Source organism: Carlito syrichta, unplaced genomic scaffold, assembly GCF_000164805.1.
Source record: "Carlito syrichta isolate Samal-C Ts95f unplaced genomic scaffold, Tarsius_syrichta-2.0.1 Scaffold305794, whole genome shotgun sequence".
In the NCBI taxonomy this organism is placed as follows: domain Eukaryota; kingdom Metazoa; phylum Chordata; class Mammalia; order Primates; family Tarsiidae; genus Carlito; species Carlito syrichta.
Window position 1 is genome coordinate 362,244 of NW_007249890.1, and position 23,947 is coordinate 386,190.

At 40.7% G+C, this 23,947-nt stretch overlaps 1 protein-coding gene across 4 annotated transcripts in view; it reads left to right on the forward strand.

Annotated features, from left to right (window-relative positions):
* PAN3 (PAN3 poly(A) specific ribonuclease subunit) overlaps window positions 1–23,172 on the forward strand; it is a 110,726-nt gene extending 87,554 nt beyond the window's left edge. For 2 of the 4 annotated variants that reach the window (XM_021714815.1, XM_008062678.2), the window contains 6 exons: window positions 1,626–1,716; window positions 6,453–6,592; window positions 9,277–9,406; window positions 9,838–9,902; window positions 16,974–17,112; window positions 20,262–21,074. In XM_021714815.1, the coding sequence (XP_021570490.1) occupies window positions 1,626–1,716; window positions 6,453–6,592; window positions 9,277–9,406; window positions 9,838–9,902; window positions 16,974–17,112; window positions 20,262–20,402 (706 nt within the window). In that variant the 3' untranslated portion in view covers window positions 20,403–21,074. Of the gene's footprint in view, window positions 1–1,625; window positions 1,717–6,452; window positions 6,593–9,276; window positions 9,407–9,837; window positions 9,903–16,973; window positions 17,113–20,261 lie in introns of all 4 variants that reach the window. The other 2 variants (XM_008062676.2, XM_008062679.1) reach the window with 2 other exon arrangements.
* The last annotated feature ends 775 nt before the right edge of the window (window positions 23,173–23,947 follow it).

The following is a 23,947-nucleotide window of genomic DNA, read 5'->3' on the forward strand; positions in this document are numbered from 1 at the left end:
AGCATGACAATTTGTTTAATTCTGCCTTTTCATATATTCCATCCAGAAGAACTGCCGTGGCTTTGAGTTCATTTGTAAGTCTTCTTAAGAAAATGTTGCATTCTTAATAAGATGCCTGGTTATTAACCACAGATTCTGGGAAGGGCCAGGGAGGTATATGTGGTTAGAGTTGGAGGAATATAGAAATAGTATCAGGCCGGGCTCTGTGGCTCAGCCTGTAATCTCAGCACTGTGGTAGGCCAAGGTAAGTGGATTGCCTGATCCTGTGGGTTTGAGACCAGCCTGGGCAATTTGTGGCGAGATCTCATCTCTACAATAAAAAAAAAATTAGGCGTGGTAGTGCGCGCCTGGCTACTTACAAGATTGAGGTGAAAGGATTGTGGAGTCCAGCAGGTTGACACTGGGGTGGCCGTGAGTGTGCCACTGCACTCCCGCCTGGGAGACAGAGTAAGACTTCAACTCAAAAAAAAAAGAAATAGCAGCAATATAGTTTTTCTGTGTAGATCCACGGTTCTCAAATTCTAGCATGAATCAAAATCACCTGCAGGGCTTATTAAACCCAGATTGCTGGGCCCTACCCTCAGTTTTTCATTCAGTAAGTCTGCAGTGAGGCATGACAATTTGCATTTGTAACAAGTTCCTAGGTGATGCTGTTGCAGCAGGTAGAGTACCATGCTTTGAGAGGGTTATCAATCTTGACTTCACCTGAGTCTTGAGATGCTGTAATTTCTAGAATTGTCTAAGGTGGCATAGCATAAAGAGCTGAAGATCTGGTACTAGGCTCCCTGGGTTCATATCCTGGCTCTGCTATCTATCTATGTGATCTTGAACAAGATACCTCACTTTTTCAAGTTATGTTTCAACAACATTATTGGACAAGTGTATTCCATTTTCATCATTTATAAGGTACCTGTCTCATAGCATTATTGAGAGATTCAAATGAGTTCATTCATGTAAAATGCCTGGAACATGCCTGGTACATCTGTAGCAAGTGTTAAGACACTAACTAGTTTTCTTTGATAAATAACTAATAAGCAGCTTGGAGTGGTGGAAAGGACACTGAGCTGTTTGTCAAAAGATGTAGTTACAAGCTGGGCTTGGTGGCTCAGCCTGTAATCCCGCGCCTTTGGGAGGCTGAGGTGAGTGGATTGCCTGAACCCGCGGGTTCGAGACCCGCCTGGGCAGCGAGACCTCATCTCTACAATAAAATCAAAAAATTAGCCGGGCGTGGTAGTATGCGCCTGTAATTCCAGCTACTTGGAAGGCTGAGGCAGAAGGATCGCTGGAGCCCAGCAGGTCGAGGCTGTGGTGGCTGGGAGCGGCCACTGCACTCCAGTCTGGGCGACAGAGTGAGACTCCAACTCAAAAAAAAAAAAAAAGATGTACTTACAGTTCTGGCTCTATCTGATACTGACTTCTGCAACTGGAGGCATGCCACTTGATGTCTCTGAGCCTTCATTTCACATTTCTAAATGGTGATTGGTGGAGGTGATGTGGGGTGGAGATGGAAGTTAGATTCAGTTCTGAGATCCTTCCTAATATTATGGGAAATGCTAAATTTCCATTATTCTAGAATAAAAGAAACTTATTTTAATTATTTTCTTTCAATTCTCTGGTCCTTAAAGGTTGCGAGTAAATTGTGTTGGAGTTTTTGACGTTTTAACATTTGATAACAGTCAAAATAATAATCCATTGGCATTAATGGCCCAGTACCAGGTGAGTAAGAATGAACATGGGTACCTACTTAATAACTTAAAGCTTGTTTTTCTTTTTCAAAGACAAATTTTGTTTATTTTAAAATATTTCAGAGTTTTAAACTGAGATTTATTAGTCAGCTGAATGGATTGTATTAAATGACACCCTTCTTTTTCACTTTAATCACACCTATTCTTTTTACTTTTAGGACACTTATCTCACTACGAGCCATACTATTTTAGGCATATTTTCAAAGGCATATTGTTTGGTTGCCATTTTCTAAGTAATTGTTTTCTTTTGTTTAGTCAGAATGTATCATGCTTTTTTGGGTACATTACCAGAATTTGGCTAGTGTCTGACTTCATTCTGTTATTGTTGATTTAGCCCCCTGGCTATTTCTTATTTCCTTATTACTATGAGAAGGTATCAGACAATAAGGACCTAAGTCCTTCAAGCATTAAGGACAGTTGCTTCCACCTCGATTACTCCACAGGTAATGGGACTGAAGTAAATCTCCATGTCATTCAGTTTGTATCGCAATGCTTCACATTAGGATAGGCAACTGTGATTCTAAGACAATTTTAGTTCCTTGTGTGTAGGAGGTTTTGGGGTTTTTTAAGCATTTATTAAGATTTGATCTAAGACAGAATCTCTTAGTCAAATGGAGGAACACCTTCCCTTCCCTTTGCTCTTTTACCTTTTTTTGTTTAAAGTTTTGAAAGAAGAGTTTAGTTCACTTGTATAAGACAGAATTTCAGAACAAAAATGAAAAGGACAGAGAAGAAGTAGAGTCTTAGTAGCATTCAGTATCTGATTCATGCACAATCCTCTCGCTGCTGAGCCAGAGAGCACTGTTGATACACAGGCCCTGTTTGCCTTCAATGGTCGGCAGGCTTCTCATGCCGCCCTCCCCCGCCCCTCTGCTGGTACCCCCCAGTCCCAGCTGTGGCCAGGCTGTCTGGTTGCTAGCAGCATCTCGTGGACACGGCTAGGAGGAGCCAGGCTACTTCTCTTTCCCTAGCTGCAGCTTTCTTCTGCCTGAGGACTTTTCTCCTTCTCTCTCATCTAGCGTGGTGGCTTCTTAAACACTTTCCTGCAAATCTTCTGACTTACACTTAACCCACATAATCTTCGTGCTTCCAGAAATGAATGATTATTGCCTATAAAATACTAGTGACCTTATATACCCAAGCAAATAATGTTAAATTCTTGAAGGAAGGTTATATATTTTTTAGAGCCAACACCATCATCTTCTGTTGTATCTAGAAATCCATTGTACCTGTTAAAGCAAAAACAAAACACATGCCCTAAAGTATCACTGTATTTATTTCTGTGAATAGGGTTCCTTTTCTTTTAATACTGTATAAAATAAGACTAGGGCAATTTGGTTTTTCTGTGAGTGTCACAACAGGATTCCACTTTCTACTTGTAGCTTGTGAAGGTGTCGTATTTCAGTTATCTCATGGGTTGTGTGCCTAGCTTTGACCTGACTAGCTTTCCATAATGTCATACCTGGTGTTTACAATCTGCGTCAATTATCCCCTGCCAGGGAGAATGAGCTTCAATGTTTGCAAAACAAAAGACCTCCCAGGCTCAAATCACCTTAGTCACAATCCCTAACCAGAATTACAGGCCTCCTTAACAAAGGGAAGTAAAGGCAAGGGTGCTCTAATATTTATGTGATTGTTAATTTCCTAAGCATAATATACCACATGTAGAAACTAAGAAATTAATACAACATCCCAAGTCGGAGCAACTCAATTGTACAAATCCTGGTCAAAAGAGATCAGTGCATGTAAATGCCAACTGTACATTTCTATAGGTGATTTCAATCGCATCAGCAAAACAAACCGAAGGCTGTTGTTATTGTCAACAACCAACCAGCTTTTAGGAAGTAAGCATTTAGGGTGGCTTATTTACAAGTCAGGAACTGCCCTAATTCATAAAATCAGGCAATCTTCAACCAATTGTCACTTTGTCTTTATTTTTTCATCATTAAGGGATGTATCAGGCTTTCTTTTATTTCTTGTTTTTATGACTGTGTGTGTGTAGATGACTTTTTATATAGCTTATTATAGTAAGATATAGGAGAGAACTAAAGAGAGTCCCAAAATGGGGAGGATGATTTTACAGAGAAAAGGGGACACGAGAAAGGAGTGCATTGTCTCTTGTAGTCTGTTTTTCATAGTCTGTTTCAGACATGTGAATAGAGGCTGACTTTGAGTAAGATGGACAAAAGTAGAGCCATAGATAGAATCAGAGAAAGAAATCAAGAATCAGGAAGAAACTGAAAATGAGTTGAGGGGGGGAACCAGATGGAGGTAAGAAGCAAAATAAACAACGAGAAATGATGTAGCTGGGGAGTAAGGAAAGGAGAGTTCCTGAGCTTTTACATTAAACTTCTTCATTAGGCAAGACTCTGTTAACTTCTTTTGTTTAAAAAAAAAAATCAATTCTTATTTAGTCTGGATTTATGTCACATGTATTCTTTATTTCTAAAAGTGGTTGCTCCCACCTGGAGTCAGCTTTTCTGGAGAGGTGGTGGGATGTATTCAGAATCACATTTCTTAGTTTTTTAATCTGTCCAGTTCTTCAGCTGTCTCAGGCCTTTGTTTTTCTGTCCCATAACAGGGAATAATGGAATGTTCTAGGAGAGAGGCTTAATACAACGTCAATTCAGGGTGGACCCAAAGGGAGAATTCCGCAGCCTTAAAGGCTGGAAGGCTGAGAGTTGGTACATGCTGTGCAAATCATGACGAATAACAACAGCCTTCGGTTTGTTTTGCTGATGGGATTGAAATAGCCTATAGAAATGTACAGTTGGCATTTACGTGCACTGATCTCTTTTGACCAGGATTTGTACAATTGAGTTGCTCCAACTTGTTGTATCTGGTCTAAAGTGCGAGTGAGGGGCTCCCTCTTGGAGTCAGTAGCATTGTCCTTCAGAGAGCAGGAATGACGGCAACCATCTAGTTAGTGCTCCCTCCCTTCTGTAGTTACGGGTCCTGATCCTCCTCCTCCTAATTCTAGGTGCTCATGTTCAAAGTGTCTGATTCACAAATGTCAGTTTTAGATATTGTATTTATTTATTATTTAAAAAAGAACAGAGACAGGGTCTTACTATGTTGCCTAGGCTGGTCTCACACTCCTGGCCTCAAGTCATCCTCCTGCCTTGATTTCCCAAGGTGCTAGAATTACAGGAGTGAGCCGCCATGTCTGGCCTAGAGATATTTTTAAATAGAAACTTTTAAATGTTATTTTAGTAATGAAGTGTGGCTTCCTCTTATTTCTTATTATTTGGCTTATCATTAAAATGTTAAGGATAGCCAGATGGTGCTAACATTTTATTATCAATTGCCCTCAAATACACAATTTCCCAAATATATGACTTACAGATACTCCACTCACTCAATGGTTTTCAACCCTAGCTGCATATCAGGATCTCTTGTGGAAACTTTAAAAATACCAATAGCCGGGCTCGGTGGCTCAGCCTGTAATCCCGCACTTTGGGAGGCTGAGGTGAGTGGACTGCCTGAGCCCTGGGTTTGAGAGCCGCCTGGGCAACTTGGCGAGACCTCATCTCTATAATAAATGAAAAAATTAGCTGGGCATGGTAGCGTGCGCCTGTAGTTCCAGCTACTTGGAAGGCTGAGGCAGAAGGATCGCCGGAGCCCAGCAGGTTGAGGCTGCGGTGGCCGGGCGTGTGCCACTGCACTCCAGTCTGGGCGACAGAGTTAGACTCCAACTCAAAAAAAAAAAAGAACATACCAATGATAATACCAAACTTGGGATGAGGGAATGGCTACCAGATGATTTTTAAGTTTCTCAGATGATTTTAATGTACAGCTAGGCTTGAAAGCTACTTACAACAAACCAACACTCAGTCAGTGAACATGCATCTATCTAATGGTTCAGATGGATCTCGGAATTTGGAGAAATTGCTTCAAATGATTTCATGTTAGTTCTCTAAGGCATGTGATTGTTTAATAGTTGTCTACCAAGCAGGGCCGCTTGGGATGACCATACTGTTTCCTGGAGTCATAATGGGCAATGACGAGCTGTCTTTTGAGAATCTTATTAGAAGGAAAGCCTCAGGATGGTAAATCTTGAGGGGGGGGAAGGTAGGAAAGCATGTGCTTTCAGGGCTTAGAGATCAGTGATAGTATAAGTTAAAATAGTCTACTTGGAAATAGACGGATGGGATGTCATTGAAGTTTGCAGCATTTTTGATGTTCTAGAAAACTTGCTCTCCTATCAGGTTAATGCTTATGTTTGTAATAGGATAACTTTTCTTCAAGTTCTAAATCTTCACACTCACACTATATTCTGGGAGACATGGAAAATGAGAAAAGTGGATGTCTTAAATTGTAGTATAGCAGGTGTGTAGTAACCTTCAGTTTGTAATAGAGAGGAACATCAGCTTTACTTAAATTAAAAAAATGAGTAAAGCAAAAACCTTTTATAAGCAGCAATCTGTATTTGGCCTGTGAATTGTTTAGAGTTTCTTAAGTGTGGCCTTGAACTGCCGCCATCAGAATGATCTGGGTGCTTGAGATTGGCAGGCAGGCAGACTCAGAAATCGTCTTTTTCATAAGCTCCCAGGTGATTCTGAGGATCACTGATACTTGAGAACCCTACCCTAAGTTCTGCAGCTTGTTTATAACGACGTTTTTTTTCCATTTAGGAGGTAGTGTCAGTGTATGAAATGTGTGCCTGTGAAATTAAAATTAAAAGTTGTATTTATTCTTTCATGTCAGCAAGCAGATCTGATATCATTAGGAAAAGTTGTGTTGGCTTTGGCTTGCAACTCTTTGGCAGGAATTCAGCGAGAGAATTTACAGAAAGCCATGGAACTGGTGACAATCAACTATTCCTCTGACCTGAAGAATCTGATTTTGTAAGTTGTAACATATGATGAAATGTATATAATGATCATGTGAGATAAGATAGTGTTTTTGATTTAATTTTGAGTATTGCTTATTTTCAAGAGGCCTTTTAACAGTCATTTTGTTTTAGTTCCCACTATTTAAAATCAAGCAAAACACAAACAACTCTTAATTTATTTTTATTGCTAAGTGTGTATTTCTTAGAATCAATTCATAAACCATTGTGTTTAAGTTAGTTATGGATGTTTTAAACATTTGGTCAGGGGGCACCCTTTAGAGCTGTACTGGCATCTACCAGTTATACATGACCATGTAAATTAATATTAATTAAAATTTGGAATTCAGACTTTCAGGTACTTGAGCCACATTTCAAGAGCTCAGCAGCCACGTGTAGCTATTGGCTGGCGTAACTGGATAGCACAGACATGGAACCTCCCCATTGTCCAGAGTTCTGTTGAGTGTGCTCTAGAGCGGGTGAAAGCAGTCGTGAACAGGCCTCAGGTGCAGTCTAGCTGTCTACTCTGGTTAGAGCCCCCTCTGGAAACCATGTATGTAGAGGGTCCCAAGAGTTGCTACAGTGTCTTAAGATTCTAGAGAATCCTTGAGTGTAGGTTCAAAATGAATGTGGCATAAGAAAAACCCACTGTGAACGACTGTCACCACCGGAGGCCTTCTCCCTAGGATCCATCTCATGTAGGCGATTCCAGAGGGTGGGCAGTCATGCCCTTGATTGTAGGTGTGAGCTGTCCTGGAGGAGAGATGCTAATCCTCAGTCTCTTTTAGCTTACAGCTGCCCCTTCTGGTCTTTCTGTGTAGCCCCGGATGATCCCGTTTCTTTTTGGACCAGCCCTGGGGTATGAACTGGGGGATGGAGGATGGGACTGCCCACCTGATCTTGTTGCACTAGCATCAATGTCCTGCTTGTGACAGAGCATGGGAAGGCAGGAGTTGTCTGGATCCTATTAGTAATCAACTCAGATGATTTATCCTTTAAATGAGAATATTTGCTCAACGTATGATCACAGCAGTGATACTTAGCCTTAGCTTTAGACACCCAGGATGTCTCATATTACCTTAGGTTATCAATTCGAAACTTTTTTTTTTTTTAAGTGAGCGTAAGCTGGGTTGGGTGGCTCAGCCTGTAATCCCGCGTTTTGGGAGGCTGAGGTGAGTGGATTGCCTGAGCCCGCGGGTTCGAGACCCGCCTGGGCAACTTGGCAAGACCTCATCTCTACAATAAATCAAAAATTAGCTGCGCGTGGCAGCACACGCCTGTAGTTCCAGCTACTCGGAAGGCAGGGGTGGAAGGATCGCCGGAGCCCAGCAGGTCGAAGCTGCAGTGGCTGGGAGCGGCCACTGCATTCCAGTCTGGGAGACAGAGTGAGACTCCAACTCAAAAAAAAAAAAAAAAAGTGGGCGTAGAAGGTATAAATATAACCAAGTGACCAATGTTAGGATTATTGAAACAGGTGATGATACATGGGAATTCATTATACTGCTCTTGTCTCTACTTTTACAAATGTTTGAGATTTTCTTTAATAAGAAATGAAATAACCAAAGAGGCATACTTCAGTAATAACCACAAACTAAAATTTATGAATATACCATGTATCAGACACTTTTGAACTGCTTGACATGGATTAATTCATTTGATTTTTACGCCCTGTTAGTTAAATGCCATTATTTAGCCCCATTTTAGAGAGGATTTAACTGGGTCAGAAGGAGTCAAAGTAACTTGTCAAAGTCACAAGGCCTGTAATAACTTTCAGTAGGATTGGCTAGATACAAGTATGTCAGTAATTACAGATGACTAGCTAAGACATAGACCATTCACCCGGCTATAACTGTTTACCCAACAAAACCATGCCTGCTATATGCCAAATGCTGAGGATACTTTGAACAAGATGAACAGAGTTCCTGGCTTCGGGAGCTTTTGTGCCCTTATGGGGAGAAAGTTAATAAACACACAAGCAAGTGAGATAGTTACAGATGAAGAAAATAGGAGAATGTCAGCAGCAGAGGGAAGGAGGGGGGGAGGCGGTTTCGTGAAGGAGCTCAGAGAGTGGCAGTGTTGAGTGATTGGGAATCTTTGTATTCTAACAGGTAGCCCTTGAAATATGTAATATTTTCTGCCTTCGTTATCATGATAGAAGAAATTGAACTGGTCTCTTCTGATGTGTGTTAGTGCGTGAAGATTTCTCAGAAATGAATATGACAGCTGGTAAATAAAATCGCAAGCAGAGGGCAGCTTCCTCACAAGCTGGGCCATTCGCTAGCAAAATCGAAGACCTAGTGTAGTTTCAAGAACCATCTGTGAAGAGCACCGGGACGTGCTCCACCCCCCCCCCAGATCCTCCCACTTGACTCCTCTCAGAACGTTTGTAGCAATCTTTTCCCCTAGCACTGTTGTAAAGAAAGGTTTGAGAATGGAAAGGGGTAAGTGTGACCCGACTCTCCTTTCTCATTTCCAAAGTAGTGAAAATGTAGAGAAGAGACGTGTTTCCACTTTCTCCATTGGCTCTTATAGTTTTTCAGCGAAAAGAAATCTATTTATGCTTTACATGTGAACTTGACTTGCATGAAAGAGCGTTTTCACGTTGTGTGTGCTGAAATGATGGCGGCGGCAGCTCTGGGAGGGTGCTGTATTTTACACCGCTGATGGGCTTCCGCGTGATTCCTCTCTCATCTTGGTTAGGTATTTGTTGACTGACCAAAACAGGATGCGGAGTGTAAATGACATCATGCCTATGATTGGTGCTCGATTTTATACTCAATTGGATGCTGCTCAAATGAGAAATGATGCCATAGAGGAAGACCTGGCAAAGGTAAAGAGTAGAGTTCAGAGTATACGCAAACCTGGACCTGTGTGTATCCACAGACACGAAGTAATCATTGTGCTAAATACAGGGCCTGCTGTGCTAAGATTGCGGGTATTTTTGCCCAGACTGTACCTTTAGCATTTCAATTTCTGTCTTTTCTGTGCAATGTGTTCTTTTTATTCATGGCTTTGCTACAGTCATGTGACAAAAATCTTGTTCAGCTCCATAACTTCGAGTACTATGATTTGGTGTAATGAACTTAAACATATGACCCAAAGGTGGGAGTTGCTTAAAGGTAGGGATTGCTTAAAAATAGAACCAAAAGGTGGGGATTGTTTAAAGGTAATATTGGTGCAAGATGCCAGTTGTACATTCTGGCTTTCATATTCGGTTATCTGGAACATTAACGTTCTCTCTCTTTTTAAAATGTTTTATAGGAGGTTCAGAATGGAAGACTGTTTAGGCTTCTAGCAAAATTGGGAACAATCAATGAGAGGCCAGAGTAAGGATCTACAATATTTACAATATCTTTTTAATCAAGGGCACTATTTGGCATAATGAAAATGAGTATACCTGGTTTTCTTTGGAAAAAGAGAAACACTCTCACGGAAAGCGACCTTAAAACTGTGTGAACCATTTGGGTGCTGTTTTTTAACCACGGTCTGGGTGTGGTTATCCTTACCAATTGTATACACATGTACACATTCGGAAAGCATGCCGTGTTAGAAAACTATTGTATTTGCACATGAGGGAACATCTTACTACAGATAATACTGCCTCTACCTGATCTTCTTTTTGAAGAAAAAGTCTCCAGTCAGTTTACCTTGGTCGGTTTAGAGACTTCTGGAATCTCTAATTGTTGCATATCTGTTACCTTCTATTAAATAAGTGCATTTTTTATAGCTATCATATCAGGAACATTGGAAAGATCACTATTTTACACTATTTGACATTTAGTTCCTCCTTATTTGTAAGTTAATGTATCTTCATAAGCAGAGTTAATATTTATGCTACATAACTGGTAAAGATGAGTAGAACAGAATTGTACCTATTGTGTTATGGTGTTAAGTTACATTTCAGGAACGTTTCATGTGTTTGTCATTAGAAGTAGATGATAGATAAGTATATTGTTACAGGGATTTTTTTTTTGACCATGAAGTTCAAGTCTTACTTGCCTTTCTTCAAAGTTAAAGAATTCAGTTAGGATTTTCCCTAATGATTATTTTAAATGTGGGGGGAATATGTATTGAACCATTTTTTGAAAACTCTTTTAGCTGTTTCTTCTGTTATTGATCTCTTTAATGTGTGCTTATGGTGCTAAATCTTGATTTTTTTTCCCCCTCAATATTTAATTCATCTAATTACTTATTCTCTTCCCTCAAAGCACACACACACACACACACACACACACACACATTCCGCCACTTATAACCCATACATTTTGAGTTAAATCTGTAGTCATTGTTGACATTATTATGACTTGACTAGATAAATATTATTTTATAGCTACACCACTTAATAAAGCATGATCATGTTGCCTTGCTTCGATACAATTTTTTTTGTTTTTGTTTCCTGGAGTTAATCATCTTACATAGAAAGCAAAGTAAATGAAAAAAATATCTACCACAAGTTTGTTCAAGCTCTTGGCCAGAGAGACAAAACATCTTTTTACATGGGGTCAACGATAGGTAACCAATCAGTTCCTTTCTTCTCCCCCTTAGAGAAGTTGCCTGGTACCTCCGCCCCCGCCCCCACTGGGCTGGTGAGGCCCAAGTCCGTATACATTCTCTGTAGAACTACAGCCTCCCTGCACTGCCATCCCGGGCTCTCACTGCCTCTCTCTGTTGGTTGTGCTGTCTCTTGTTTCCCTTGGTTTGTTTCTTTTGATTTAATGGACTGCCTCCCTCTGTAGCTTCCTGAGAAAGGTAAGTTTGTATCCTTGCAAGTCTGAAAATGTTTTTATTCTGCTTTCACACCTTATTGACAATAAACCAGCATATAAAATTCTAGATTATCCTCAGAAAATTTCTATTGATTAAATGTTTTGAATAACTTAAATATGAGCAAATTTTTTAAAAATAAAAAAAAAGTTGGTAGTGAAAATTAGAAAGTCTCTTTTTCATATGGCACCTATTGTGTCTTCCCATTTGCCCCATCAGTTTTTATTTTTAGTTTTTTGTACATATTTCCAGAGTTAGAAATACATCTGTGTATACTTCTTCTCCATCCCTTTAAAATATAAAAATTGTAAACCGTGCCAGATGTGGTGGCTCATGCCTGTCATCCTAGCACTTTGGGAGGCAGAGGTGAGAGGATTGCCTGACCCCAGAGGTTCAAGACTGGCCTGGGCAACTTGACAAGACCTCATCTCTACAGTAAGTCAAAAAATTAGTTGGACGTGGTGGCACACACCTCAGGCTGAGACAGAGGGATTGTCTGAGCCCAGGAGGCTGTGGTGGCTGTGAGCATGCACTGCACTCCAGCCTGGGCGACAGAGGGCGATTCCAACTCCAAAAAAAAAAATTGTAAACCATGTGTGCAGTGTTCTGTACCTTGCTTTTTTCTCATAACAATGGATTTTGGAAATCTTTGCTTAGATATGTTTGGGGTACGCCAAGCACTATTCTATGTTCTAAATAGCTTACAAATACAACCTTTCTTCTCATGGCAGCCTTACAACGGAGATACCGTTATTTCCATTTAACAGAGAAACTGAGACATGGAGAGGTGAATTCACTTGTCCAGGATCCCATAGTTAGGAGCAGTGTGAGCCAGAACTCTGATCTGGACATTGTGGCTTCAGTGTCCGTGCTCTCAGTCCCCCTGTGCTGTCTCCTTACACTTGGAGGGCCCCGTGATAGCTCATCCTATGGATGCGGTCTCATCTCTCCAGTCTCCTTGGTGGGCGTTTGGGTTGTTCCCAGTCTTGCTGCAGGACTAACTTACGCATACTTAATTTTGTATTTACATCAATGTAGGCCTGGTGGAGTGTGCCAGGTCTGGGGTACGTCACTGTGACTTCATAGCTGTTGCAGAAGAGATGATCACCAGTGTGTAATTCATGAGTGTCTCTTGTCAGGAATACTTCTTAAAACACTTCTGGATTTTTGTTAACCTTCCAAAAATTGAATTTTGCTGCAGTTTTAGTTTGTATTTACTCTCGGTGAGAATGTTTGGATATCTTTTTTGCTTTTTATCCACTCCCGTTTCCTTTTCTTTCCAGTTGGATTGCCTGTCTTTCCTATTGGTGTATAAGAGATAGAGCTGTTCTGTGCAGTTTTCAAGCTGCTATCTTTTTTTCCCCTCTTGTAGACATTTGTGTTATGTCTTCTATTGATCAATCTTTTTTTATGCTTCTGGATTTTGAGTCACAGTTAGAAAGACCTTTTCCATTCCAAGGTTATGAAGGAATTATTTCCTGGTTTCTTCTAGAACATTTGCGGTTTCACTTTTTCATATTGAAAAAATTTTTTTTTTTTTTTTGAGTTGGAGTCTCACTCTGTCGCCCAGACTGGAGTGCAGTGGCCGCTTCCGGCCACCACAGCCTTGCCTGCTGGGCTCCGGTGATCCTTCTGCCTCAGCCTTCCGAGTAGCCGGAATCACAGGCATGCGCTACCACGCCCGGCTGATTTTTTGATTTATTGTAGAGATGAGGTCTCACTGCCCAGGCGGGTCTCGAACCCGCGGGCTCAGGCAATCCACACACCTCAGCCTCCCAAAGGCGCGGGATTACAGGCTGAGCCACTGAGCCCGGCTAAAATGTTTTATATAGTTAGGAATTATGTAGGGTATAATGTGTAGATTGAGCTCCTCCCCGCCTCCACCTCCAGAAGACCAGAAGAATACCTAGTACTTCAAAAGCTATTTATTGGGTAATTGAGCTTTTTCCCCAGTGCTTTGAAGCTGCCCCTGTTCAATACTGTTTTTAGTGGAGTTGGGGTTTCACTCTGTTGCCCAGGCTGGAGTGCAGTGGCATAATCAGGGATCACTGCAGCCTTGACCTCCAGGGATCAGGCATTTCTCTTGTCTCAGCCTCCTGAGTAGTGAAACTAGGGGTGTACTGCCACACACAACTAATTTTTTAATTTTTTGTAGAGACAAGGTTTTGCTGTGTTGCCCTGGCTGGCCTCAAGTGCTGGGGTCACAGGCATGAGCCACTGTGCCCGGCCCTCTTCCACACTGTTTTAATGATTGAGGTTTAAAAATCTAGTAGTATTAGTTCTTTTCTGTCTCCATTTCATTGTTGTTGTTTTGCTAAAACTGTTTAACTTTTCTGTCTAAAAGTCTGGAATCAGCTTGTTTAGTTTAATGCCACCCCCCCCCAAAAAAAAGCCTGATGTATTTTTTCTACAGAAGATAACATGTTGTGTTTGTCGAAATCGTAAGCAGCCCTTGTGACTTGAGGTGTTGAGTCATCTTAACCAGATCACAGATGCCATTCTATTGGTTGATGTCCACTTCTGTATTCTTCAGGAATATCTAAGTTGTTCTTTATGTTACAGCACACAGAGTTTATTCTTAGGTTTTTGTCTTGTTGCTATTATATATAGGATTTTTTTCCCCATCCTGTCTTCTTTCTGCTTTTTATTGGTGTACATGACAAATCTTAATTTCTGTAAAGTTAGTACTCTGCTACCTTACTGTTTAGTTTTTCAGTAGATTCTCTTGGGTTTCCCAGGTATTAATTTAGTTGTGCCATCTGCAAATAATGACAGCTACATCTTCTTCTTTCCAGTTTCTGTGCCTTTAATTTCTCTTGAGTGATTGTGTTAACTGACTCTTCCAGTATATGGATGAATAACAGTAATTATAATTTTGTTCAGAATTTGTTATGTTGTTCTGTTAACTTCCAGACAGAATCAAAACCATTTTATTTTCAAATCCTTCCTTTCCTCTAAGCTTTTAGGGTCTTTGTCACTGCTGTTCAGAAATTCACGATGATGCACCTTGGTGTGGGTTTTTGATGCATAATAACAGGTGGGCCTCTTTAATCTTGGAAACTTACGTCCTTTGGTTCTGGGAATGGTCTTTGTTGTTTCTTTAATAAATTCTTTTCCTGGAATTCCCATTGCTATGTTAGACCTTTGCAGTTGAGTTTCTGATAGTCTCTTCTCCTATTTCCTATCTCCTGGGTTTTTTTGTTCTACTTTTCAGGCAGTTATCTCAACTTATCTAAAATTAAAGTTTTTTCTTATCTCTTTAAATTTTTAAATTTCTGCTCTTGTATTTTCAATTTTTAATAACTTTTGTATTCTCTTGTGTTTGTCTTATACCAACTAATTCTTGTTTCTTTGAGGCTGTCAGTTACAGATTTTGTTGTTGGTGGTTGAGTTTTTTTAGTTTTGTTCTGTTCTCTGCAGTATCTCATAGGAAACAAGGGTTTGCTTTAATTATGTATGTATTTTTCTTTTTCAAAAGATTGCTTATCCTAGGCTGTCTACTCATGTTAAGATGAGGCCTTCGGGGCAAATGGGGCATGCTCCTGTAGTCCCAGCTGCTTGGAGAGTTGTGGCAAGAGGGAGCTCGAAGCTGCTATGTGCTGTGATCATTCCCCTGCACTCCAGCCTGGGCAACAGAGTGAGACCCTGTTTCTAAAAAAAAAAAAAAAAAATTTAGGAGTAATGGGTAGCTCTGTGTGGAGGCAGGGATTGAAGAGTGTTGAGCTTTTTCTGGGAGATAAAGCAGTTAATATTTTGTTTGTGACTTTTGTTTATTTTTGGTAGGTCCCCAGATGCCCTTTCTCTTAGGTGGGTCAGCGTCCCCTGGGCAGAATCTCCAGCCTGCTGTCTGTGGTCTGAGCCTGACAGCCAAGGTTCAGGAGCAGGAGGGGGAAGGCCATTTGCTGAATTGTGTCTCCTGTGCAGTCTGGGTGTCTGCTTGACCTGGTGACCCTGAGGCTGGAGCTGCTCTGACTCTCCCTTTCTAGAAAGTCATCCTCCACATGTGCTCCAAGCAGAGATGTGGATGAGGACTGGGTCATCCATGTGCTGCATGTCGCCCTTATTCCAGTCCTGCTCCCCAGCCTCATCCACACCTGCCCCCACAGTCCTGGTGGCACACGTTTCTGAGCCTCCGCTGTGTGTGCCTTGCTCTCTGGGCCTCCCTTTCCACGGCCCCCACCACGTTGGGCTCGGTTTGATCGTGTCTGAGTCATCTTGCTCACATATCTGCCCTCTCTTTTCCAGATCTTGTGAATATCCCTTTTTCACTATTGTTGCTTCTCTGGGTCCCTCTGTCCTTGTGTTTATACCCTTTTAAGACATTTATTGTCAATTCGGTGGGCTTTTGAAGGGATCAGAGATGAATAGGTATTGTAATTGGAAGTCCCTAGAGTGACCTCTGAGAAACACCTATGTGATCATGTTCAAACCATATGGTGAGCTGCTCCTCTCATTCTTAGAATAAAGACCTAGTGTTTTGTTTTTTAAGAAATGGGGTCTCGGGCAACCCCTTCAGGTCCCCTCCCGCTGTGGAAGCTTTTCTGTCCTCTCAATAAATCCTACTTACAAAAAAAAGAAAGAAAGAAAAAGAAATGAGGTCTCAGTCTGCCACCCAAACTGGAGTGCAGTGATGTGATCGTAGCTTACGGCTGCTTCAAACTCCTGAGCCCATGCCATCCTCCTGTTTCAGCCTCTTGAGGAACTGGGACTGCAGGTTACACACTATTCTCCTTGGCTCATAAGAGCCAGTTTTTGTTTTGTTTTTAACATAATCTAGGGTTGCATGGCCTGGTCCTACTTCTCACCTTTCAGATCTGTCTTTTCTTCCCCTTAGTTTTTTCCCCTCCCTTGTCTTCCCTGTTTCCCTCCTTGCCTTCCCTCCCTCCCCTTGTATTCTTTTTCTTCTCTTTTCCCTCCCAATCCCACTCAGACAAACTGACCCTTCTTCTGTGTCCAGTGCTCCATGCTGTCCTTTGCACATATGGGTCCCTCTGACTAAGGGGCATCCTTTCTCTGGAAACCCTTCCAGAGTTCCCTGATGAATTCATGGTTCTCCTCTATATCTTGTCCTTTTCTTGTCATCTCATTATGCATTCACAACTTACTTTGGTTATTTGAATGACACCTCTTTCCCCACTGGCCTGTCAGTGACCCAGACCTCTGAACACTGGCAGTGGTCACCTAACTGTCCAGGTCTCACGGCTGGTTCCCTGGTGGAGTGATAGAGAGCTGCAGGCCACTTCACTTCTGAACTTTCCTCTGACGCTTGCTTATCTGACCACCTCTCTACTCTCATATGTAGTGTTAGTGTGGAAGGTAGAAAAGAATGTTCTCTTCCAGCCTTGGTCCAGGGCTATCAAAAGACATCACCCAAGCCAATTTAATCTAATGGTAGAGACTGCACTGGGGAAGGATTTAAAATAGGAGTGCACAAGGCTGTGATTACCCGAGAATGGAAAACTGCAATTCATGTAGTTTATGTTCATTGAGTATGTTTTAAATACGTATGCCAGAAACTTCTGATTTCTTATTTATTGGGAAAAAAATAAAATTAAACTAGCTTTGAGTCTGAAAAATAAGCGTATGGTCATGTCACATCATGAGTGGCTGAGGTACAATGTTAACTGCCCCAGGTTTCAGAAGGATCCTACGTGGGCAGAGACTGGGGACCGTTACCTGCTGAAGCTCTTTAGGGATCATCTTTTCCATCAGGTGACAGAAGCGGGTGCTCCTTGGATCGACCTCAGTCATATCATTTCTTGTCTTAACAAGGTAACTTGGGTTTGGATTTTGAAGCTCATTCCTACAATTTATAGAGTTATATCTTCAAGTGCTAGGAGACTTCTTATTGTAGCCTGTAAGGCATTCTGTTAATAACATTTTCTAGGGAAGGATTTTTTAACACCTGCAAGAATAATCTTAGAATTTTTACTGCAGATTGTTTTATTATGATAGTGTCATAAAATGGTTGCTTTTCTCCTTTGTACTGTATTTCATTTACATGCTATTTTGTCATAACCAGTTATAGCAATAAGTAGTAAAACAGAAAGATAATTTGTAAGTATTTTTTAAAAATTGAATCCTGTTTTTTTTAAGTCATTGTGAGTTGTGTTGGTTGTTACCAATGTATTGTTAACCACAGGTGTTATCATCAAGTATTATGAAAATAAAAAAGCACAGTAATAGTAACATGAGTAGATCCAGCTGTTATAAATGGTGAAATCAGTGATTGGATGGATTGAGTAGATAGAGATATGCCATAAATGTATTTGAGTGGTGAGCTTTATGTTATTGAAAGGGCTGGGAGATAAAATTTACAAAAGAGAGAAGGAGCCATGAACCATGGTGGCATGTGTCAAAAGTCCAGCTACTCAGGAGACTGAGGCAGGAGGATCGCTTGAGCCTAGAAGTTCAAGACCAGCCTGGGCAACATAGCGAGACCATGTCTCTTTAAAAACACAAACAAACAAACAAACCAAACGAAGGAATTCATTTTCCTTATGCATTACTTGGAATGATGGCGTTTAGAACTAACTTCCAGAAGTAAATCCTAGCCTTTGTGCAGGTTTGTGTTTAAACCAGGGGTTAGCAAACCTGGGCCCGTGGGCCAGATCCGTTCAATAGCCTCTTTTTGTGCAGTCTGTAAGTACAAATAGTTTAGATTTGTAAAGGGCTGTAAAACAAGCAACAAAGAAAATATGACAGAGACTGTATGTGGCCCCCAAAACTTACAACATTTCCTGTCTGTCCTTGATGGGAAACATTGCTGACCCTTGGTGTGAACTATCCTAGTTTATCAGAAAATACCCACTACATGTACCTGCTACAGCGCGTCATTTAGAACTGTTAATGAGCTGTGCAGGAACCCTTCAGGGATAATGTGGTTTATTTATAAGCACTACTTTGCCCTGTTTGAATTTCCTTAAAACTGTTTAGAGACTGCTGTCAATAACCTATACTAAGACAGCACAAAATGGTATGTACCATTCAACTAATTCAGTATGATTTATATATTAATTTTCCCTTTATTCCTCTTAAGGACAAAACTTGTGTTTTTATTTTTATAGAGACAGGGTCTTGCTATGATGCTCAGGCTGGTCTTGGACTCCTGGGCTCAAGCAGTCCTCCCACCTTGGCCTCCCAAAGTGCTGGGATTATAAACGTGAACCACCACGCCATGCTCTAAAACCTTTTCTTGAGAGCACTGAGTGGGGAATAATTCTAACAGATTTTAGAGCCCCGTATCCATGGTGCCAAAACACCAGTAATTAAAAATGTGTATGACTAATATAAACATTGACAAGTAGATTCTGTGGAATAAGCCATGGACAGTTACCCTAAGCAAAGATTATTTAGTGATTAGGGTAATTGAAAATTTAAAGAAAATTCTGTTTTATGTCATAAAATAGTAGTAAATGATATCCCAAATCTGAAGTGTGATAATAATCTAAGCTTGTAACCAGTGTAATAAATTAAAAAGGGAGGATGGTCATATTGATTATTTGAAAATTAAGATTTTATATAGGCTTATTTTGGTGGAAATTACAACAGAAATTAACTGGACCAGTGATTGAATTTTGAGCCTTCAGTGAGTTTTAATCTTATTTTAATTTATCAGTTAATGAAATAAGGAAATCGAAGAAAGGCACATTGAAAGCTAACCAAAATAAAGTGAAAACCATAACAAGACAAGATGTTTGATGGACTAAGGATTAATATTTATGCTTTATAAAGGCCTCACTAAAATATTACTTCCAAATCCCGATAAATAAATGGGCAAAGATTATAGACTAGCAATTACACAAGTGGACATATCAAAAGTAAGCGTAGAAAAACAGCTTGATAATAATAGTTAATACAAATATAAGTTGAAAAAGAGCAAGACATTCATTTGATAAGGAACTAGTTGATAGTAAATTATTACAAATTTCAAATCAGTGGGTCTAATTTATGTCCTTTGAAAAACAGTTTGGCTGAATGTACTCGGTGGCTCAGCCTGTAATCCCGCGCCTTTGGGAGGCTGAGGTGAGTGGATTGCCTGAGCCCGTGGGTTTGAGACCCGCCTGGGCAACTTGGCGAGATCTCATTTCTACAATAAATCAAAAATTAGCCGGGCATATTAGCGCGCGCCTGTAGTTCCAGCTACTTGGAAGGCTGAGGCTGTAGTGGCTGGGAGCGGCCACTGGGCGACAGAGTGGGACTCCAACTCAAAAGAAGAAAACACTCTTGGCCAGGCGCAGTGGCTCAAGCCTGTAATCCCAGCACTTTGGGAGGCTGAGGCGAGAGGATTATCTGAGCCCAAAGGTTTGAGATGAACCTGGGCAACTTGAGGAGACCTCGTCTCTACAATAAATAAAAAAATTAGCCAGGCATGGTAGCACGCCTGTAGTTCCAGCTACTTGGGAGGCTGAGGGAGAAGGATCACCTGAGCCCAGCAGGTTGAGGCTGCGATGGCCGTGAGCCTGCTGCTGCATTCCAGCCTGGGCAACAAAATGAGCTTCCAACTCAAAAAAAACCTAAACCATTCTTACTGTACACTTAATAGTTTATTAAATTGTTCTAAGTGTTTCTACTTTTAAGTATTCTAAGGGAAAAACCTAATACTTCCTGCAGAAGAAGAAAATTAAGTAGCTGAAAATGTTCATTGCATTCATGATACAAGAAATGGAAGCTGGGGGAATGATTACACTGGAGTGTCAGCTGGCAGGTCAAAACAGAAGGTGGGTGGGTTTGAAAGCCATCTGACTTGAGAACTGTGTGCATGATGAGCAACGGCGTAAGATGCTCAGGGATCTGAAAGGAAACATGGCCAAACGTTTTTAGATATTCTGTTCTTTATCGTTCCAGATGTCTAAAACAGATAAAGTCGATTCTCTTCCACTTGGTATGAACCTGATATCTTGTGTGTCTGTCTACTTCAGCTAGATGCTGGTGTGCCAGAAAAAATCAGCCTGATTTCCAGAGATGAGAAGAGTGTCCTTGTGGTGACATACAGTGACTTAAAGCGCTGCTTTGAAAATACTTTCCAAGAACTGATTGCAGCCGCAAGCGGTCAGTTGTAGTATTTACTGAAAAGCATGCAAGACATGGCTGAGGATCTCGACCAATAGCATATTGCACTACAGCTGAAATGTCTTATCACCTCATCCACCTCCAGGAAACCAACAGATGAGCGAAGCTGCATGCACTTCAGTCAGGTTCACTGTTACTTGAAAGGAAGAATGTTTCGTCCCCCCAGAGCTGTGACCATGGCTGGAGGCTGTGTCTGTGAAGAATTCATCTGAGATTAAGGAGCACCATCGGGTGAATGTTGTTCCTGCTTTTGTTTTTTCCACTTGTATATGCACTAATTTTAATTTTTTAAAGACTTTTTTCTGATCGTTGAACTTTTGCCACATTACATACTTACTAAGGGAAGCTGTTTGCAAGGACATTTTGGGGAAATGGTGCTGGGTGGCACTTCTGCCACTGTGGGTTGCAGAATCTACTCTTTCTGGGGTGAGTTGCCCCGAGCAACAGAATGGACCAGGTAAACAGTTCCACAGACGTGCAGGATGGTGCACCATTCTTGCAAGAGGATTGGACGCCAGCTCTTGGGATGCCACCCACTGTTAGTTCCGGTGGAGACTTTTGTTTTATTTTGAAGAACACAAAAAGAGAAATACCAGTGAATTGTTGGATATGAATTCCCCTATTAGTTGATTTAAATTCTTTCTAGAAAAAAGATCGGATAACAGGAACTGAAGGAGTGTGTATAGCTCTTCCTTCCAAATTCAGCCAGAGCCTTTTTTAAAAAAAGGTATTTGCCTGCTAGCCAGATACATTTACATTTATGCAATTTTTTTAATAGAAAGAAATTAAGAAATGGTGTTACAGGCCTGAAGTTGAGGGGTTTCACTTCCGGTTCTTCCCAGTTGCTTGCTTTTGTACAGAGTTCCGCTCTTGAGCCACAGCTTTATTACGGTCCTTTACACTGGATGCGCACAGACACTGTCCTCAGGACGCTGCCCTCAGCGGTGGTCTGGTGTCAAGAGCTTTCTGACGTTTGACAGCTGAGTCTGGAGGGATCATGATCTGCTGTGCCTTTGCAGTCACTGCTTAGCCCAAAGTCATATAACTTCTGATAATAACTCCCTCCATGGGATGTTCCTGAGCAAGTCCATCTCAGAAGTCTGGAATTTTCCTCCTCTTAACTTTCTTAATATTTGGACATGCAGTTGTCACCAAACTCTTGGGTATTCATGGAATTTCTAGTTAATGAAATACCGTTACTTTGATATGGAAAGACTGCCAAATACATAGGAACTTTCTTTCTTAAACAGTAACGAAGACTCTTTCTCCCCTCCCAGCACTGAATGTTTTACTAGCACTGGGTGCTCACATGCAACTATGAAGAAAATGTGGAAACTCACAAGGTCAGGACAGACCCCAAGCACTTGCAACTGATGTTACTGTCTTCAATTTTAATAATTATACGTATTTGTATGTTTCAGAGAAGTTTTTAATATTTCTCTGTCCACTTTTTATAAGCTTTAAAACGATTTTCTCTGCCTTGAGATTTGCATCAAGAAAAAGCACCTCTCTTCACCCAAAAACTTTGGAGACCAGAGACACGCTTCACACCTTTTAACAAGTGTTTATGAGTCCACGTTCGGTAGCATCAGTTGTTGAGTTTAAAAGAAAATCAGTTATTGCATTTGATCTGGATATATTTTTAAAAGAACATAATGTTCAATATTCAAAGGATAATTAACATTTGCCACCGTAATGTTCTTTTTCATGTAAAAGGAACGAGAACTTGGAGACGTGAACATGCAGAAGTCTTTTATCATCAGCTCATGTATTTGAGGAAGAGCAGCTGTCTTTTTATATGTTTTTTGACAAATCATATTGTAATTCTTTTGTACAAAAAAAGAACTACTTGTATTCTAGAAGAAATATGAAATGCTTAATTTATAAGCGGGCTGGAGATTTTTTCCAATATTGTTTTCTTTGAAAATGAAAGGGGATCATCTATTTAGTTTTGGGGTCTGGGAACTTTTTGAAGATTTCATTTGTGGACCAATGTTTTGTGAAATCTCAAGAGGGGCAGGGGTTAAAATAGGGCTTGAGTTTCTCCTTCTGTGTAGACCAGCAAACTCCCTCGCGGGCAAGTTTACATCACACACCCACGAATGTTCGTGTCCTAAATGCTAGCTTGCTTCAGCCCCTAGTTAACCTCAGGACTTGGTTTGCATATAAAAGGTAGACAGCTGGTGTTTTCATGAGTGAATATTGTCAGCCAGAACACAGTTGGTGTCAGGTAACACATATTTTTTTAGCTTTGTTTTATATTTATTTTTCATTTAGTTTTTATTGGGAATGGTTTTCAGAAGAACTCTCAGTTCTGCTTAGGTGTTTTTTGGGGGAGCCCTCTTTTTCATAGTGTAATTCCATTTAAGAGGTTGTCTGAAAGTCTTTTTAATTCATAGGAAGATTTTAATATCAGCGAGTACTCAAATTAAGGCTGTAAACTTCCCATACCTTCCTGTTATGACAGATAAAAGCACAGAAAGGACAACCTTTGAAATCATGTCACACTGGTCATTTCAGTTTTTTGTACCATTTAACAATCCTGTTAGTGTATTTACTTCATTGTAAATATTTTTGAGGGTACCTTTATATTTTGCTTTTGACCTTGGTTCTGTGATTTGGATGTCAACGACTTCCCTAAAAAGCACCAGTATGTTAAGTTCTGATGTCATGATCCCAATACGCGTTATTCATCTTTAATCCTGTTTCAGTCTCTATGTGTACAGCAGTATTTTTAATAAAGAATACAGAGACACATTAGTCCTTTTTTTGTACCAGTTCATAGAACAAGATGATATTTGTCGTACAATTGGGTTTTTAAAGATTGTGTATTTTCCACGTATTTGGGAGAATTTTTGTCTTAGACTTACTAATTCGTTTATCAAGTATTTGTTAAATGCCTGCCTATTGTGTACTTGGGGATGCTCGGTCTATCCTAGGCACTAAGACTCAAGTTATGGAGGCTTGGGATTTGTACGCAGTCTGGTAACACCCAAGCATTTTAATACTACACGTGACTTTCAGTGTAGTTTGGGAGAGAAAGGGTATGGAGTGATATACAAGGGGGGACCCCAAAAAACAAAATTGCCTTTTGGAGGGTGGGACCCTCATAGGACACTTAGAATTTGTTCCTCTGGATCAAACGGTCGACCAAAGTTTTTATCTGGAAGTTTTGAAGCTACATCACACTCTGTGGAAGAACCATCCCTAGTTGTGGCAAACGGGTGACTGGTTCTCCACCATGACAATGCACCTGCCCCCACCACGCTGAGGTTCAGCAGTTTTTGAACAAAAACAGAATGACCCCCACGCCCCACCCTCCCCTATTCACCCCATCTTGCCTTGAGTGACTTTGTTTCCCTGGATGAAAAAAAAAGTCCTCAAAGGGAAATGTTGTGCCAATGTGGAAGAGGTGAAACAAAAAACAAGTACTAAAAGGCATCAGAAGTGATGAGTTCAAAAACGTTTTTGAGCAGTGGAAAAAGCATCTCGATAGGTGTATTACATCCTGTAGGAGAGGACTTTGAAGATGACT